The sequence below is a fragment of the Periplaneta americana genome, chromosome 13, assembly GCF_040183065.1.
Source record: "Periplaneta americana isolate PAMFEO1 chromosome 13, P.americana_PAMFEO1_priV1, whole genome shotgun sequence".
NCBI classification, from domain to species: Eukaryota; Metazoa; Arthropoda; class Insecta; order Blattodea; family Blattidae; genus Periplaneta; species Periplaneta americana.
In genome coordinates this window covers 164,827,749-164,848,016 of record NC_091129.1, presented here as the reverse complement: position 1 = coordinate 164,848,016, position 20,268 = coordinate 164,827,749, and the positions used below count along the sequence as shown (strand labels likewise).

The 20,268-nt window shown below is 35.7% G+C and overlaps 1 protein-coding gene across 3 annotated transcripts in view; it reads right to left on the bottom strand.

Annotated features, from left to right (window-relative positions):
- Window positions 1-17,576, bottom strand: part of PAN2 (PAN2-PAN3 deadenylation complex catalytic subunit PAN2) — a 121,362-nt gene extending 103,786 nt beyond the window's left edge. For 2 of the 3 annotated variants that reach the window (XM_069844582.1, XM_069844583.1), the window contains exons 1-4: window positions 17,182-17,396; window positions 12,601-12,818; window positions 9,043-9,212; window positions 5,959-6,079 (exon numbers count right to left, since the gene is read on the bottom strand). In XM_069844582.1, coding sequence (XP_069700683.1) covers window positions 5,959-6,079; window positions 9,043-9,212; window positions 12,601-12,818; window positions 17,182-17,245 — 573 coding nt within the window. In that variant the 5' untranslated portion in view covers window positions 17,246-17,396. Of the gene's footprint in view, window positions 1-5,958; window positions 6,080-9,042; window positions 9,213-12,600; window positions 12,819-17,181; window positions 17,397-17,521 lie in introns of those variants that run through there. The other variant, XM_069844581.1, reaches the window with a different exon arrangement.
- Window positions 17,577-20,268: the final 2,692 nt, after the last annotated feature.

The window sequence follows — 20,268 nt, the reverse complement described above, 5'->3', positions numbered from 1 at the left end:
TACAAGGAACTGAGATCAGAATATCGTTGCAAATGAACACAGAATTTTGCCTCTATACATCTTCATTCATTCATAAAGAATAGTTTTACATCTACTTACTTACTTACTGGCTTTTAAGGAACCCGGAGGTTCATTGCCGCCCTCACTTAAGCCTGCCATTGGTCCCTATCCTGAGTAAGATTAATCCATTCTCTATTATCATATCCCACCTCCCTCAAATTCATTTTAATATTATCTTCCCATCTACATCTCGGCATCTCTAAAGGTCTTTTTCCCTCCGGCCTCCCAACTAACACTCTATATGCATTTCTGGATTGCCCATACGTGCTACATACCCTGCCCATCTCAAACGTCTGAATTTAATGTTCCTAATTATGTCAGGTGAAGAATAGAATACAATACGTGCAGTTCTGCGTTGTGTAAATTTCTCCATTCTCCTGTAACTTCATCCCTCTTAGCCACAAATATTTTCCTAAGCACCTTATTCTCAAACACCCTTAACCTATGTTCCTCTCTCAAAGTGAGAGGCCAAGTTTCACAACCACAAAGAACAACCGGTAATATAACTATTTTATAAATTTTAACTTTCAGATTTTTTGACAGCAGACTGGATGATAAAAGCTTCTCAACAGAATAATAACAGGCATTTCCCATATTTATTCTGTGTTTCATTTCCTCCCGAGTATCATTTATATTTGTTACTGTTGCTCCAAGATATTTGAACTTCTCCACCTCTTCAAAAGATAAATTTCCAATTTTTATATTTCCATTTCGTACAATATTCTGGTCACGAGACATAATCATATACTTTGTCTTTTCGGGATTTACTTCCAAACCTATCTCTTTACTTGCTTCCAGTAAAATTCCCGTGTTTTCCCCAATCGTTCGTGGATTTTCTCCTAACATATTCACGTCATCCGCATAGACAAGCAGCTGATGTAACCCGTTCAATTCCAAAACCTCTCTGTTATCCTGGACTTTCCTAATGGTATACTCTAGAGCAAAGTTAAAAAGTAAAGGTGATAGTGCATCTCCTTGCTTTAACCAGCAGTGAATTGGAAACGCATCTGACAGAAACTGACCTATACGGACTCTGCTGTATGTTTCACTGAGACACATTTTAATTAATCGAACTAGTTTCTTGGGAATACCAAATCCAATAAGAATATCATATAAAACTTCTCTCTTAACCGAGTCATGTGCCTTTTTGAAATCTATGAATAACTGATGCACTGTACCCTTATACTCTCATTTTTTCTCCATTATCTGTCGAATACAAAATATCTGGTCAATAGTTGATCTATTACACCTAAAACCACACTGATGATCCCCAATAATTTCATCTACATATGGAGTTAGTTTTACATCTACTACTTAGTGTTAATGTCTTTACTTCCTCTTCTGACAAAAATTCTACTTAGAAATTTTACCACCTAAAATCTCTTGTTTTTGGGCTTATTTGAACCCACAATGAATTTATCCAGAGGTGAACACTGGACAACTAAGGACAACATATAAAAACATGGATTAAATCATTTAAGAAATCTACATATTTAGTTTATTTATATTCAATGGAAATTATGCTACAGTAACGTATTTTCTTTACTATCCTAATTTAAAAGTTCTTCTGCTGCAGCATTCATCCAGAATCACTGAGATAATACAAAATGGTAATAATCTGGGGAATAAAAATGACAGACAAAACGTGATCGTAATTCTATCAGATTACACTCGTCACTAATTAGACCAGGATTTAATTCTCATATTTATGGGAGACAATGCTGCTATGGAAAGAAGGCTTTTACTGATTACATTGGTTTCTACAACAAATGAAGTGAAGCTTATTTTATGGGGATCTGAAGAAAAAAAAGAAAAAGAAAAAAGCATAAAATGAAAAAAATTTGTACCTGAAAGACATCTGAAATAGCATTTGAAGACTATATAGGAAGAATGAGTTACGTCAACTCAGTACTAATATTTTCACAAGAGAAGGAAACCCGGCACTTCTGCAGAAGTTGATGGTAGCCAAAGAAGTGTCTTCCACATTTTGCACACCAACAAGTAATGCCATTTCATGTCTCATTGGAATTAATTGATAAACTAGTGGACTTACTCGTGTTAAATATGAAATATTTGTCTGGCTTACAGCTGTTTCAGTGCTTCACGCATCATCGTCAGAGCCTACTAGATCGCGGCGTCATCTCGGACTTCTCTGCCTGTTAGGAGGGTGTGTTTTATTGTTGGAAGGTGTTGAAGTGTGGAGTCGAATAGTGTATGTGTACTGAAATTGATCTGTGCGTTGAGGATTTGATCGGGGTGTGTTTTAGTGTGTTTGTATATTTCGTATTGTTCTAGTGTGTTGAGTTTTTGGTTCTTGGGTTGTATGTGTAGGATTTCCATGTCTGCATTTATGTTATTGTATGTATGGTTAGTATTGGTTATGTGATCAGCGTATGTAGATGTATTGTGTCCTCTGGTTATAGCTTTAATGTGTTCTTTGTAGCGTGTTTGGAATGATCTGCCTGTCTGTCCTATGTAGAACTTGTCGCAACTATTACATTTGAGTTTGTATACACCTGTGGGGTCGTATTTATTTGTTTGTGTTTTTTGTGTGTTGAGATGTCTTTGTAGTGTGTTTTCTGTTCTGTATGTTATGTTGTATTTCTGTTTTCTGAATGAAGATGCGATCTTATGTGTGCTTTTGTTTTCATATGTTAGTGTGATGTATTTCTTGTGTTCTTGTGTTTGTGTTGTGTTTTGTGTATTTTTGTGTTTGTTAAGTTTTTGTTCTACATAGGACAGACAGGCAGATCATTCCAAACACGCTACAAAGAACACATTAAAGCAATAACCAGAGAACACAATACATCTACATACGCCGATCACATAACCAATACTAACCATACATACAATAACATAAATATGGACATGGAAATCCTACACACACAACCCAAGAACCAAAAACTCAACACACTAGAACAATACGAAATATACAAACACACTACAACACACCCCGATCAAATCCTCAACGCACAGATCAATTTCAGTACACACGCACTATTCGACTCCACACTTCAACACCTTCCAACAATAAAACACACCCTCCTAACAGGCAGAGAAGTCCGAGATGACGCCGCGATCTAGTAGGCTCTGATGATGGTGCGTGAAGCACTGAAACAGCTGTAAGCCGGACAAATATATCATATTTAACACGAGTAAGTCCACTAGTTCATCAATTAATTATATTCAAGTGTTAAAAGTGGTGTACGCAAGATTCAAAATGGATCTCATTGGAAGTTTTCACTATGTGAGGTCCGGTATCACTCCAATGCCACGTTTACATTTTGTTTCGCTACATCATGTTATAATTGAACAGCCACTCAGAACAAAGTGGTAATCCTCATTTCTAATAAGTTGACTTTTTCGTGAACAATGGTTGTTAATGATGCCCTGTGTGTAGTGCTTGTACTCATATTAAAATCAGCACACATGTCTGACTGTCAATCTTGCTCTAAAAAATTAAAAGTACGTATAGTACAATGTGTTTTTCCCCATTTTTGAAGAATTTCGTATTTTCTAGGTGGCTATTCAATTATGTTACACACTGTGACCTTGCGGTCTCTCTACAGTACAGTAGGTAGTATGGAGGTCAGGATACCCACAGAGGAGGGGTAGCTTCCTTTAGACTCTGACAAGGCCATTTTCATTTTCATAAAATAGAAAATGACAATAGAAGAAAAAGCACTGATTCAATATGAAAAACTTATCAGATTACCAGGAAATAATTGGCATTCATACAGTCCTCTCTGTAGATTGAAAACTCAAAAAAGTTTCATATCCATTGTTCAAGAATTAAAACAGAAAATCAATATCCCGAATTTAAAAGAAAACTTACAAATTAAACCAAACCCTTTAACTCTATTAAATATAGAATATAATCTAAATTTAACAGAAGAAATACTGAAATCAGAAGTAAAAATTGAAATACTGAAACAATTGTCTTTAGAGACAATTAATATTAGGTACCCTCCCAAAACTGGCTTCATTTATACACCGACGGATCCTTGATCTCCAGAGAACAAGGTGCCGGTGCAGGTGTTACGTGCTGTCTCTTCTCACTTTATAGATCTCTTGGATATGGAACAACAAGTTTTGATGGAGAAATCATTGCAATAAGTGAATGTCTCAGGAATCTTCTATGCCACATCAATAAATTTAGGAATGCAGTTATATTGTCAGACTCCAAAGCAGCTATTCTATCAATAGTCTCTAAACACACACCTTCATCTCAAACAGCAGAAATAACTAAACTGCTCTCTCAATTAATATCACTCAATAAAAGAATTGTATTCTAATGGATACCATCCCATTGTGGAATCCTGGGAAACGAGAATGCGGATGCTTTAGCAAAGAAGGGCAGCACTGCTACTTACAGACCTGTTACTAAATCTATGTATTACTCTGTGAAGAGATTTATTAAATCTACATACTTAGACTTCAACAAACAAAATTTGATAACACAATCCCAAGGGAAAAAATGGAACTCTCTGCATCAAAATCCACAGTTAATTCCCGATTTTCCACGAAAATCGTCTGTAGCTGCATTTAGATTGGCAACAGGCCATGATTGTTTGGCCAAACACCTGCATAGAATTGGAATATATCAGTCCCCTAACTGTCCATTGTGCAACTCAAACGAAGAAATGGATTCGGAACACCTCAAAATCTGTTCTTCAGTGGCTGGGCATGATAATATCTTTGAAAAATATTGGAGTGCAAGAGGTCAAATGACTTCATTGTCAAATGCCTGGCATTAGAAAACAACAACAACTCTGACAAGGCCAAGGAAACTTCACCCTCCCCCCATTGTAATAAGAGTTACAGATAACAGTGAGTGTTGGACTACCTGTTCCAGTGTGTAAGCATGTTGTGACAGCATTGAAAATGTTTATGATAGAACAACCAATTCTGCAACCAAGAAGCATATCCATTACTGTGAATGGTTGCAGATTCGGCGACATGGTGTTCAAGTCCTGATTGAAACACTTTTACATCTGTACGGGTGAAGCCTGGTTTCAACTGTCATGTTACGTTAATTCTCAAAATACCAGATTTTGGTCATCTGAAAACCCGTATGGAAAGAAATGAAACTGAATCCACAGAAAATAGACATGTGGTGTGGCTCCTGAATTATTGGTCTAATTTTTTTTTTATTATTATTATATGTGATACCTGCTTCTTAAGAAGTAGGCCTATTTATTTTTATTTTTTTAATATAATGGTAACACATATATTCTGCGTAATAGGAAAACAGATACACGAACATAATTATACTATAGCTAAGACTATTATGATCAAATGGATATTCTCATGACAAATTAGAGATAATGTAAATACCACTAACAACACAATATTGTAACAATAATAATTCACAGAGTGATTTTATCCTACTTAACAATTTCACTTAATGCTTTAATTTACATGGACTGTGGTTTTGAAGTTAACTATTCCGATATTCTGTTCCATTTATTGGACAGATAAATTTACTGAAGAACAGCTGCTAAATGGTTTTTAACAGGCTAACATTACGACTCATACAGATCATGTGTCTAGCATTTGCTCGGAAAGAGGATAATTTCGCAAGAACTATGGACTCCGAGATCCACTAATCTTACTCCAGCCGATTATTTTTTTTTTTTGGGAGTCACTAAGTCGACAGTAGGCCTACATCAAGACAACTCTACATTGGCAGTAAGAAATTAGACAAAGTCAGTGGCAAAATAAACATTAATTAATTTTTATAGAAAGTCCAATACTATCCATCCTTGTAGTCTAGTGGCAACAGTATTTGCTTCTAGAGCCAATTTATGAGCTCAAACCCATTTAGGTAATCTAAATTACATGTAACAAAACATGTCAACAGATAAAATATGAAAACCTGAAACAGAACATACTTACCAGATTTGTTTCCTGGCCCTGACTGAGATTGAATTCAATTATTTTATCTTGATGTCCTCCCATTAGCAATGTATCTCGCGAAATCTGAAGCTGACACTGCATTTCTTGCATATTATCGGAACTGAAACAAAATGTTAGAATTTAAGAGTTCTGTTGACATTTATTCTTTGAAGATGGTTTCTCTAGGGACTTCATAATGGGAGATGAAACTAATGAGAATTTAATGTTGAATCCCTTTGTGATGCCTTCTGTTCATTGTAGGTCTCATTTTTCATAGCCAGTTGTTCATAAAATCGCATTTAGCTGTCATACACGCATAATTTTGAGAATTCATTTCTGTGACGAACATTTTACAAGATCTACAATGTAGCCTACATTGCTTTGTACGTTATTTTATCTCACATAAAAAAATGAAGAAAATCGTGTCAGTTTAGAGAACATTGTCATTTTGCAATTGAATCGGTCGGAGCTAAAAGGAATTAAGTCAAAATATGCAGTTTTGGGTTATGCAACAATTTGAACAACTGATGTCATGCACATCGAACGGTGGAAGAAGGAACTAAGACTTTTAAATATTCTTTTGTCTTCTATAACATAAAAGTATAATATTTGTGTTATTAGTAGAATATTTTTTGCTTCTCCGAAAAGTTGTCAAAAGTGACTTAATTCCTTTTAGCTCCGTCTGATTCAATTCTATAATATTCCAGACAATATTTTTGTATGTAAGTAAATTGTGGTGGCAAATGGGGGTGATTCTCTGCAATGACTGTCAACATGGTAAGTCCAAATTATTAAACAACATTTATTGTTAGTACTGTTATATATTGGAGAAGCACCAGAGAAATGGTTATCCGCTCAGCGAAAAGCAGGCAGGGCACAGCCAGCCGCTGTTTTCTGGGACCACTGATAATAATGGCTCTGTAGTAGTACATGTGCTTGCAAAACCTTTTGTGCTAATTGTATATATGAGTAAGTTATTGACATTTATCAGTTAGAAGATGATTCTATTTTGAAGTATTGGTCACTGCTACATCATCGAACTTACAGCTGTAAGCTGAGAATGAGGTTGAATTTGCAATAAGAGTGCAAAGAATTTTTCATTTCATGTAATAAAAAAAAGGACATGACATTTCTTTTTCTTAACATTTTTACTATTCATAATACACTGCCGAGCAAAAAAAACGCAACACTTGAATAAATTTGAAATATCAATCCGTAATACAAATTATAACATTGCTGTGTGCTTCTATGGACCTGTTTGTGTTAGGCAAGTGTTAATTCATGTTTTGGGAAGAAAAGTATACCTATTGGGTCGTTTGTGACACCCTCTTTGCCACTTTCTGTCCCATACTATATATTTATTGCTGTGGCATTAAAATTTACAACCCTAAACCCAAGCAGCTAAAACAAAGTTACAACACTATAGTTTGCTTTATTTGCTTATAATGGAATTCTGTGATATTGAACTCAGTTTTAAACAACATTTAAGAGAGTTAAGATACCGTTAACCCCCGAGAACCCCGCTAGAGTAGTCATGTTGGAAAAAGATAACCGCAGCTTACGTTATGTGGCTCAGGTGTCGCATACATGGTTCTGTAGCTCTTGAAGAGTATCTGGAGCATGTTGAAGGACATTTCTTCCTAAAATGTCCCACAGATGATCAATTGGGTTAAGATCCAGACTGCGTGACGGCCATTGGATGAGTTGAATCCCTACTTCATTGAGGTACTGGAGGACATATCGCGTCACGCAAGGACGTGTATTGTCCTGCATGAGCACGAAATTTTCACCAATAAATGATGCAAAAGGAACAACAGGTTGCCCAAGAATTTCTTCAATGTAGCGATGGGCAGTAAGAAACCCATCTTCCACAAAACAAGATTCGTTCATGCAGTCAAACTGACGTCTGTCCACACAATCACTGAACCGCCCTGAAATGCTGTCCTTGATGAAAAGTTGCATGGAGAATACCTTTCTCCAGTCTTCCGCACTCTTTCTCTTCCATCTTGGAATCTGAGGCAGAATCGGGACTCATCTGAGGACAAAACTGTTCCCCACTGTTTGTCAGCCCATTCCTTATATATTCCCTCGAAAATTGTAAGCGAGCTTGATGATGTTGTCTTGTAAGTTCTGGGCCAAGGGCAGATCTTCTGGACATCAGGCCAGCATCATGTAACCTCCTCCTCACAGTCCACTCACTGACATTCACATCTCGCACTTAGTTTAGTCGATTTCTGGTTTCAACCGCAGTGGTGTGGCGGTTACGCAGCACTTGAAGGCGCAAGAACTGGTCATCTATAGCAAGAAGTTGACCTTTTCCTACCGTATCTCGGTCTTCGAGAATATGAACCAAGTTCCCTGTACCTTTGCACTGTACGTGAAAACGTCGACAGAGTTGTATGCAACACCTGAGGCACATAACGTAAACTGCGGTCATCCTCTACCAACGCGACTGCTCTAGCGGCGTTCATGGGGCTTAACGTCATCTTAACTTTCTTACATGTTGTTGAAAACTGAGTTCAATACCACAGAATTCCATTATAAGCAAAAAAAGAAAACTATAGTGTTGTAACTTTGTTTTTAGCTGCTTGGGTTTAGGGTTGTAAATTTTAATGGCACAGCAATAAATATACAGTACCGGACAGAAAGTGGCAAAGGGGGTGTCACAAACGACCCAATGGGTATACTTTTCTTCCCAAAACATGAATTAACACTTGCCTAACACAAACAGGTCCATAGAAGCACACAGAAATGTTATAATTTGTATTACAGATTGATATTTCAAATTTATTCAAGTGTTGCGTTTTTTTTGCTCGGCAGTGTAGTTACATTTTTCCATTATCATCTCTCTCTTCTTTTCGCCCTTGATGAGTAAATTTTCCCTGACACTAATCTGCCCATGATAATCTAGCTGGTTTTGTCTTGTAGGTACTTCAATGTCCAAGACGTAACTTCAAACACGCATTTCCAGCTTTTCACATCTATTTATAATGCATAATTCTTAAATTGAAGATTTTTTTGCATTCTGCATGCCGAGGGCAATTCATTGCTGAAGATTTGATTGTGCCTCTATGCTACTGTTACCTGTGTGTAAATATTGGGATGCCTCTCCTCATTTGACAACGAAGTGCAGTCTGTGTCAAAGCCAAGATCCCATCCTCAAATGTGTGGATATGACGAACTTCCTGATTCGCGTGGACTTGAAAAGAAGTGTATTTCTGCAAGCCTGGTCCATAGTAGGATGTAACATGGCCCTGAAAGAAAAATATTACATCATTGTTGCAACAACAATAACAACAATAAAAGAATACATAAGTACAATGATGTAACAAAGTAACACAACTCTGAAAGATATCTTATATACAAATATCGTAAATATTTTGTATCAGTTGTTTAGTCAACTGTCCAAAGACAGGTTTAATAGGTGTAATTCCTATGATAATGCCGTAGGCAGTGCTACTAAGTAGTGCAAAACCATTTAAAGATTCTTCAGCAAACTCATAGGTCATAGTCTGTAAATAATAATGGTTCACTCAACTTCAGCTTGTTTATTGAAACCTGTGAAGTTACGATTCGCGAAAACTCACGAGGTGAACAAAATAATAATAATAATAATAATAATAATAATAATAATAATAATAATAATAATAATAGTAGCAGAGTACAGTTATATTACCGGTTCTTCTGTATGGTTGTGAAACTTGGACTCTCACTCTGAGAGAGGAACATAGGTTCAGGGTGTTTGAGAATAAGGTGCTAAGGAAAATATTTGGGGCTAAGCGGGATGAAGTTACAGGAGAATGGAGAAAGTTACACAACACAGAACTGCACGCATTGTATTCTTCACCTGACATAATTAGGAACATTAAATCCAGACGTTTGAGATGGGCAGGGCATGTAGCACGTATGGGCGAATCCAGAAATGCATATAGAGTGTTAGTTGGGAGACCGGAGGGAAAAAGACCTTTAGGGAGGCCGAGACGTAGATGGGAGGATAATATTAAAATGGATTTGAGGGAGGTGGGGTATGATGATAGAGACTGGATTAATCTTGCACAGGATAGGGACCGCTGGCGGGCTTATGTGAGGGCGGCAATGAACCTTCGGGTTCCTTAAAAGCCATTTGTAAGTAAGTAAGTAAGTAGCAGAGTAGTGGTGGTGGTGGTAGAAGCAGTAGTAGTAGTAGTAGTAGTAGTAGTAGTAGTAGTAGTAGTAGTAGTAGTAATATGAAAACAGAAGAAAAGTCACACCCAGCAAAAAGCTAAAACTGACAAACAAGAGTGGCAAAGCTCTTAAGGGGAGAGGATGGTATTTTTTTTAACTTTTTTCCTATTTTATGTAAAACATTAATTTTCTGTATGTAGAGAGCTCATAGCTGTGGCAACTCAACCAAATAAAAATATTAAAAAAAAAAAAAAAAAAAAAGAAATTATTTGGGGGCCCAAATTTGAAAAAATATACCCAATGCAGGATTGTACTAAAACGATATATATATATCGTTTTTAAAGGTAGATTCAAACAGTTTTTTGCAATGTATTTGCAAAAGCATGTTCTACAAACTGTCTCTAACAGAATTTTGATATTAGTCCCTACGTTTGTAAAATAAACAATTAAAATTTAATAACAATTTTCTGATTTCCTTTCTTGCAAACAAACGGACGTATTTTTTAAATTAAATCAATTAACAAAATTCTGTTACAGAGAAAAGTTTCCTAATAGTCTAAAGAATGTGTGTTCTAAATTTCATGCATGTATCTTTAATAGTTCAGAAATTATATCCATTTTTGTCTGGCAACGTAGCAAAAAAATTGAAGTTACTGGAAACCAATAAAAGTGGGTGTGTGATTTAAAAATCCATAGCGCAGGAAGTTTAAAAATGACGTCTCAACATCTGATAAGGGCACAAATACCCACAAAATGTTATGCAATGCATTCCACACATATCAAAGGATATTTTAAAGAAAAAAAAAAAATTTTTTTTTTAAATTTAATTTACCGGAAACAACAATGAAAGTGGGCGAGTGATTTAAAAATCCATAATGCAGGAAGTTTAAAAATGGCGACTCAACATCCGAAAAGGGCACAAATACTTACAAAATGTTATACTATGCATTCCATACAAATCACATAGTATTTTAAAGATTTTTGTGTTAATTTACTCATTTTTCACCAAAAAATACCATCCTCTCCCCTTAAGAGACTTTTGAAACTTAAAATTTGAGTTATTATATCTAATAACAGTATGAGTTCGTAATAACGATGTATCGCAACACTTGGTTTCACTCCGATCCTTCCATATATTAAATTCACTCTTGGCAGTTCTTTCACTGCAAGGGGCTTGTTGCAAATGCTTCATAGCAACAAGCGACGGCCTGGTTCACAGGCAGCGGCACTCACAAGGTTGAGGGGAGACTGGGGAGGAGGGAGCATCGATTCGCTAAGACGCGCGCACACGCACCCCCCCCCCCCCATAAAGAGAAGGTGATAAACAAACTGGAAAAATGAAATCTTGATAATTTTAATTATAATTTAGTGTTTTTCTGTTCTTAGGTAGGGCTTGGTAATTTGTAATTATATTTTAAGGTGATTATATTCTAATTGTATGGCTTGATAATATGTAATTATGTTTATATATATATATTTTTTTTCCTCAAATTGGTGAATCTGGAATTATGGAAAGGTAGGTCTTCATAATTTTTAATTGTTGGTGCTTATGTAATTTGTAAAAATTGTTACTATGGAAATATGTCCATGTCCTTACTGTCTTTTGATCTATCTGTGTAACTTACTGGCATATTATCTTTATCATTTTGTATATTTATTGCTTATGGAATTGAAATCTGTAACTAGGAAAACGTAGGATTGATATATATTTCAATTATTGTTGCTAATGTAATTTAAATATTAATTGTATTTTTTTTCCTATCAATAGGCTATACTATCGTTCGTATGTCTTTATTGCAAATGTAATTGAAAAATTGTAATTAGGGAAACAACCTTGAATTAATATTGCTTGTGTAATTCGTAAATTTGTAAGTAGGAAGGTGTAGGGATTCATAATTTGGAATGGTATTTAACTATGATTTTATTCTCCTCGTATATCTTATCACACAGATATTTATTGATTACGCAATTGGTAAATTTGTAATTTTAAAAATGTAATTATCTAGAAATGTCAAAACATGTAATATTACAACCTATGTAATGGGGGGCGCGTCACACACGCACGCACGCACACACACACACACACACACACGCACGCACACACACACAAAACTTTCTTGAAAATGCAAACATATTATGAATATATGAAATACAATATATTATCTCTAAATATGTTTTTACAAATAATACTTGAACTGGACGACTGTATACGGTATTCAGGAATCTTGAGAGCAAGGTATACAAGGTAGTCCAATAATAATACTAAAAAAAATTGTACAGCAAGATATATAGACAAGCAGACATAAACACATACCAGCACATAAATGAAATGAAAATAACAAAACTTCTTATTCAGAACTGAAGTTCAATTAATCACTACAGAACATTTAAATTCATCTTAAATGCATGTTGATTTAATTTTTGTTCATAAATGTCTTCAATGACATCTCTGTCAATGTTTAATATCTTTATACTTACGCCTTGATTTCCCATCCATAGCAATTCTTCCTCTTGATCAAATGCAACAGCAGATACTCCAAACCGTTCTCCTCCATCTGCGAGGATGGTGTGCGTTTCTTGGAATTCGGCTTCTGTATATCCTTCAGTGAAGTGTTCAGTTGTAGCAACAAAACCTTCATTTGAGATTTCATACGATTCTTCTTCTACAGAATAATGTGCGCTGCCATCATCATACACTTGAAGACAGAAAAATAAGTTGCAATTAAGTATAATAAGCACTCTTCCCAATAATGTGTGGACTTTTTTTTATCTCCAGTGTTCATTTCTAGGTATAAAGTGCCAGAACTGTGTAGTCACTTGCAAATCATAGACATTGCTGATGGTGCCCCATGGGGCAATGGTCAACTTTAAACCAGGGACCATTCATTCCACAAAAGCTTCTTGTACATTCTTATTTTATTATTCCATACTTACTAGTTACAACTACATTTAGGCTTACACCATTTTTAATTGGTTATTTAACGACGTTGTATCAACTACTACGTTATTTAGTGTCTATAAGAGTTTCAACAGAAACTAAGGTTATTTCCATCCCGCGCCGTGGCGTCGCGGTCTAAGCCATCCCGCCTAGGACTCGCGTTACGGAATGCACGCTGGTTCGAGTCCTCATGGGGGAAGAAATTTTCTCATGAAATTTCGGCCAGTGTATGGGACCGGTGCCCACCCAGCATCGTGATGCACTTGGGGAGCTATGATAGGTAGCGAAATCCGGTTGCGAATACCAGCTATAACGGCTGGGAGGATCATCGTGCTAACCACACGATACTTCCATTCTGGTTGGATGATCGTCTACCTCTGCTTCGGCATGTGGGCGTGAGGCCAGCAGCCGGCTGGTCGGTCTAGGCCCTTCACGGGCTGTAGCGCCACGGATTATTATTATAAGGTTATTTCCAAAGTTAAAGTTTAAAATTTATCAACATTATACATATCTTATACTGAATAGACTGGGATGTTGTATAAAGGCTGGGAGGATCTCGGGAGAATTTACTGTTCACAATGTTCAGCATATAAACAAAAATGTTTCAGCATGTATAAAGTAAAAAAAAAGTGATATGTCTGTTTTTCAGAAGATCAAATTTGGGCTCTTATTTTCAAGATCAAGACGATTTCTCGATTATTATTATTATTATTATTATTATTATTATTATTATTATTATTATTATTATATTTACTTTCTTCTTTGAAGGCAAAAATCTTATATCGCATAGATACAAGGCTGCAAACGGTATAACAAATTTAAGAGCTTCTTTCAAAGCATGGGGTACTTCTGCATTCTTTTGATCAAAAAATTGTTCTATGCTCTGTATAAGAAAATTATAGTTCCAAGTGTTCCAACGTTCCAGCAGTACACATTTATTATGCATTTAATTTCCTCTCAACTGTCATTTATATTTGTTACTGTTGTACATCTATTATCAGATAGTAGGCCTCCCACTTGACGATGTGTGTCAGAGGAAGAACAATTGTTTGTACTTACTTACTTACTGACTTTTAAGGAACCCGAAGGTTCATTGCCGCCCTCACATAAGCCCGCCATTGGTCCCTATCCTGAGCAAGATTAATCCAGTCTCCATCATCATATCCCACCTCCCTCAAATCCATCCTAATATTATCCTCCCATCTACGTCTCGGCCTCCCCAAAGGTCTTTTCCCCTCTGGCCTCCCAACTAACACTCTATATGCATTTCTGGATTCGCCCATACGTGCTACATGCCCTGCCCATCTCAAACGTCTGGATTTAATGTTCCTAATTATGTCAGGTGAAGGATACAATGCGTGCAGCTCTGTGTTGTGTAACTTTCTCCATTCTCCTGTAACTTCATCCCATTTAGCCACAAATATTTTCCTAAGAACCTTATTCTCAAAAACCCTCAATCTCTGTTCCTCTCTCAAAGTGAGAGTCCAAGTTTCACAGCCATACAGAACAACCGGAACAATTATTGTTTGTATACATCTGAAGTCTGATTAGTGTAATATGTACTAATCGACGATGTATACAATGGAGGGGAAAAGAAACTGGCCACCTTACCCCATTATCTCCTGACCTAGTTGCTTCATAAATGGTGCCTTGTTGGTATCACTTGTGAGGTTCAGATTTGTCTTTGGACAGTTGACTGAACAACAAGAACCATTGCGCCAAGATATTTCAATTTTTCAACCTTTTCAAAGCATAAATTTTCAATTTTTATATTTTAATTTTGTATTATGTTCTGGTCACGAGACATAACCATATACTGGTACTTTGTTCTTTCGGGATTTACTTCCAAACCTATCTCATTACTTGCTTCAAGTAAAATTCCCGTGTTGTCCCTAAAAGTTTGTGGATTTTCTCCCAATATATTCACATTATTTGCATAAACAAGCTGCTGATGTAAGTTAACCCAGTCAATTCCGAATCATGGTATATGTAAGTTTCAAATCTCGCATTTACCTTTGTGACTGAGGGAAACCGATTGGTTGGCCATGGGGTTTCGACATGGAACTTTACCACTGAGTCACGTTACTCGGTTATTTTATATTTATTTCCAGGATAACAGAGAGGGTTTGGAATTGAATTGCTTGTCTATGCGGATGACGTGAATATGTTAGGAGAAAATCCACAAACGATTAGGGAAAACACGGGAATTTTACTGGAAGCAAGCAAAGAGATAGGTTTGCAAGAAAATCTCGAAAAGACAAAGTATATGATTATGTCTCGTGACGAGAATATTGTATGAAATGGAAATATAAAAACTGTAAATTTATCTTTTGAAGAGATGGAGAAGTTCAAATATCTGGGAGCAATAGTAACAAATATAAATGATACTCAGGAGGAAATGAAACACAGAATAAATATGGGAAATGCGTGTTATTATTCGGTTGAGAAACTTTTATCATCCAGTCTGCTGTCGAAAAATCTGAAAGTTAGAATTTATAAAACAGTTATATTACCGGTTGTCCTGTATGGTTGTGAAACTTGGACTCTCACTTTGAGAGAGGAACATAGGTTAAGGGTGTTTGAGAATAAGGTGCTTAGGAAAATATTTGGGGCTAAGAGGTATGAAGTTACAGGAGAATGGAGAAAGTTACACAACACAGAACTGCACGCAGTATTCTTCACCCGACATAATTAGGAACATTAAATCCAGACGTTTGAGATGGGCAGGGCATGTAGCACGTATGGGCGAATCCAGAAATGCATATAGAGTGTTAGTTGGGAGGCCGGAGGGAAAATGACCTTTAGGGAGGCCAAGACGTAGATGGGAAGATAATATTAAAATGGATTTAAGAGAGGTGGGATATGATGATAGAGAATGGATTAATCTTGCTCAGGATAGGGACCAATGGCGGGCTTATGTGAACCTCCGGGTTCCTTAAAAGCCAGTAAGTAAGTATAGGCATAGGCCTATTGGACAAATATTTTGTGTTACTGAATTTTTCTATTCGTGGGATATCTCGCAATAGTTCAGTTCACAGGTTCACAGTCCGGGATCCAGCACCGAAAGTTACCCAGCATTTGCTCATACTGAGTTGAGGGAAAACCCCGGAAAAAGCCTCAAGCAGGTAACTTGCCCTGACCGGGAATCGAACCCGGACCACCTGGTTTCGCAGTCAGATGCGCTAACTGCTACTCCACAGGTGTGGACAAAACAAGACTAGACACTATAAACAAATGTCAATTACCTAGCCTTTTATGCCTATTGGGAAATAGTAGGTTTTGACAGAAATCATTTAAAACCATTTCACGTGTAATATCACCAAAGCATAGACATGAATGGAATATAGGTGCATGTCTACACAAACTAAAACCATGCCCGTCAAAAAAAAAAAAAGAAACTAAGCCTATTATGTAACCTAGAATGTGAGAGGCTTAAAAATGTGTGCATACAAAGAACATGACCATGAGGTAACTAATCCTTGACATTGATGTGAAATTTCAGATAATGGGGAGCTCAGAGCACAAAGGAATCAAGTCACAAAAATAAACTTTTCAGAAAATTTACTTAAAGTTTTTTATGTATAATTAGCTACCCATTAAAGGTGAGTGTGATTTTAAACATCTGCACCATTGCAAAGATTGTAAGGACATGATTCTTTTATGCTCTGAAAATAGCCTCATCTAAGGTATGTAAAGACGAAATATTCTTCTTCCAAAGGCTATGTTGCTGCATTATTATCTAATTAAATTAGCTTTCAATTCTAGCAATATATAAATTATACTGGAGATATATTTAATTTTAACCTTCAGATAGTATTATAGACATTCCCAAAGGTTAGTTTAAATACCCAAGTAACAACAAATTCTATGCCTGAAAATTTAACTATGATAGAAACCACATTATACAACCAACTAAGTAACCTTTATGTGCCCGGTACAAAATAATAAATGCGGTTAATTTTATATGATGAAACACGATGCCAGAAATTACATACTGTATGTGTAGAAGAAAAGTAAGGCGACGCGGAAATTCTTATGTTCCTTAACACATAAAATTATGGTAAAACTAAAATTAGTTACATTTAGCCTACTATTGTAACAAAAATATTGCTACTACGTACTTAAAATTTCCTCTGACGAAGCTGTTACAGACGGGTCATAGTGACCCAAACCAGGATATTCCATATGCACTCGCTCCTTATTCACTGTTGAATATGCATTTGTTTACTTCATAATGAACTGCAAAATGACAATAAACAGGTGACAGATATCCATTCAATAATCTTACCAAGCTAGTAACCAAGGAAACAAACCAGCAAATGTTTTCTAAGATGGACAAATTACTTCCGTTTAAAAATTGACGTCTCGCACTAATTTGTGCAGCTAGTAATGTTAGTTTTCTAAATTATGCCTATTTAATTCATCCCATTAATATATTTTTAATAATGTTGATATGCTTACATATAGCGGAAAGGATACACAAAATGAAAGTTGTACCTCTTTTGATTAATAATACTCTAGGATAATACGCATCTGTATTGTAATCCAGATGGCAGTGACACAAACAATTGACTGTCCTTGTGTATTGCCGGTAAATGTGAAAGTAATAATTCCTCAATAAAATTAATGGAGTCATAAATGACTTTTATCATAAACAACTTTTACAGGACTTTTATTACTGAAATAAAGACTTTAAAATTCTGTAGTGAAACTGTCAACAATAAACACTGTTATAATTAAGTTTTAAAAGCTATGACAAAATATTATAGGAGCAAAATGTAGCAGCGGTAGCAGGAATAATAATAATAATAATAATAATAATAATAATAATAATAATAATAATAATAATAATAATAATAATAATAATATTAATAATAATATGCTGTGGCAAAGTGGTTTTGAGAATGCCGCCCATGATTTTTATTGGGTAATGTGAAATAATAATAATTGTTCCGAATTATGGACATAAACTTACAAGTTTATTTCTGCAGGTGTTTAATTTTATCAGCATAATAGCCTATGGCTTCATATATTTTTTTTTTCCTATTTAAAAGGTTTTTCTTTTTTTCTTCAATAAAATAATGTTTCCATGTTCATTAAATACATACGAGTATATCGTCGTTGTTCCTGCAATAACTCCTATGTGACATATTTAACGATTTTCAGATTTTTGCTCTATTAAACAACTTAAATAGTGATACAGCAAATAATAAAATCTCCTATATGTAATTATATTTCTTTCTTTCGAAAATGTAAGAATTCACAATTCCCTATGTATGGCTGCCATAGGATGAATAAATGTGTTTTTTCCTCCTACTGAAAAATTGTATATTTTGCACACAGGAGTTATTGTAGAAACAACGACGCTATACAAAACACAGCAGAACGATTTTCTGGAGACTTGACAAATTATGTCATTGTAATTTATCATTGCAGTGAGGAGTTGTAATAATCGAGAAAATTTCTTCATAATGAAGAATATTTAACACGAGAAAGACATATAATACATATTCCGGAATGAAGAATAATAAATTGAGAGACAGGAAGGCCAAACTAAAATTAATTATTCCTTAAAGGTAATGGTCAATTAAAATTGTAATTAAGTGTGCAAAAAGAAGGGTTCGAATTCAGTGTTTCCTCCAGGGGGTGCACATTAACATTTCAATTATTAAAAATACTGTCCATAATAATTAGCTATGTTGACCGACTTGACTCGTACTGTTGTCGTGCTCAACTTTTTTTTTCTCTTGTATGGAGAAGGGACCTGAAGACTTCCACTGCAGCCTGAGGATTATTGTGCTTACCACTCCTATTCTGTGAATGATTGGGTAGCCGAATGGCCGCACTCTTGTACAAGTACAGCACACCACTTTATAATGTTCTGGAATAGCCTGCTATAACATATGAAGAGTTCGCAGGAAAAAACGATGAATGTCACATTTCTGTTAAGGATTAGATAATGATCTAATTGAGTCTATAACTGCAAGATGTAGTGCTGTTTCTATAGAAAATAAAGGAAAGGATTACTGTATTCGTGGTGATAATTCTCCTTTTTACCATTTTTCATAAGAACAACATTAAATTTCGTAGTGATCCATTAAATTAGATAATGACATCAACCTTAACAAAACTGTGACATTCATCATTTTTCTCGCGAACTCTTCATATTATAAAATACGGAAGCTATACATTAGACACCTGAAGGGGATAAATGTTGTCCCTGGCAGGGACAAATTAATGCCTTTTCAGCAGGGGACACCAGATGAGTAGCCCAATTTCAGAACTCACTCCAAAAATGTCACAAATTACATATCAATTCTATCTTGATCCCCACCTTCTCCTGTAAAAGAATATGTAAAGTTTGTGTACCAAAACTCATTAATTCCCTGTCAAATCATGCATATAAAAATGGTCACTGCAACGAAACTATCCAAATCCACAGTCTCTACTGCTCCAAAACTAACCAATTACCTGGATCCTCACTTATTGTTCCTAAACTCTCCAAGTCCGTTACAATTGTCTGCCAATAAGAACACAATGGCCACAAAACTAACTCCCTTCCAGTGCACATTTCTTCTTTGAAATACACTTAACATCTGGTATATTTCATGCTTCGAGTTGCAAACCTTTTTTAATGTTTGAACAAGATGACAGCTAGTAATTTGTAATTGTAGCAAAATGGTGGGACAAGAAGAAATTATTTTTTTCGGAATATGTATGGTAAGAACTTTCTTGTGTTAAATTTTAACGTACCTTGTTAACATGTTTCGACCTATTTTCGGTCATCTTCGGAACTGGTCGTTGTTGGTCTTGGAGCCTCTTGTTTCCTGTGTGGGTGCGTTCGTAGTGTAGAGACAAAGAGTGTATGTGTTTTGAAATTGAGTTGTGTGTTGAGAATATCGTTGGGGTGTGTTTTCGTGTGTCTGTATATTTCATATTATTCTAGTGTGTTGAATTTCTGGCTTTTTGGTTGGATGTGCAGTATTTCCATGTCTGTGTTGATGTCTCTGTAGGTGTGGTTGGCATTTGTGATGTGTTCTGCATATGTGGAGGTGTTTTGTAATTTTGTTATGGCTGTGATGTGTTCTTTGTACCGTGTTTGAAATGATCTGCCTGTCTGTCCTATGTAGAAGTTGTTGCAGGTGTTACATTTGAGTTTGTATATGCCTGTGTGGTTGTATTTGTTTGTTTGTGTTGTTTGTGTGTTG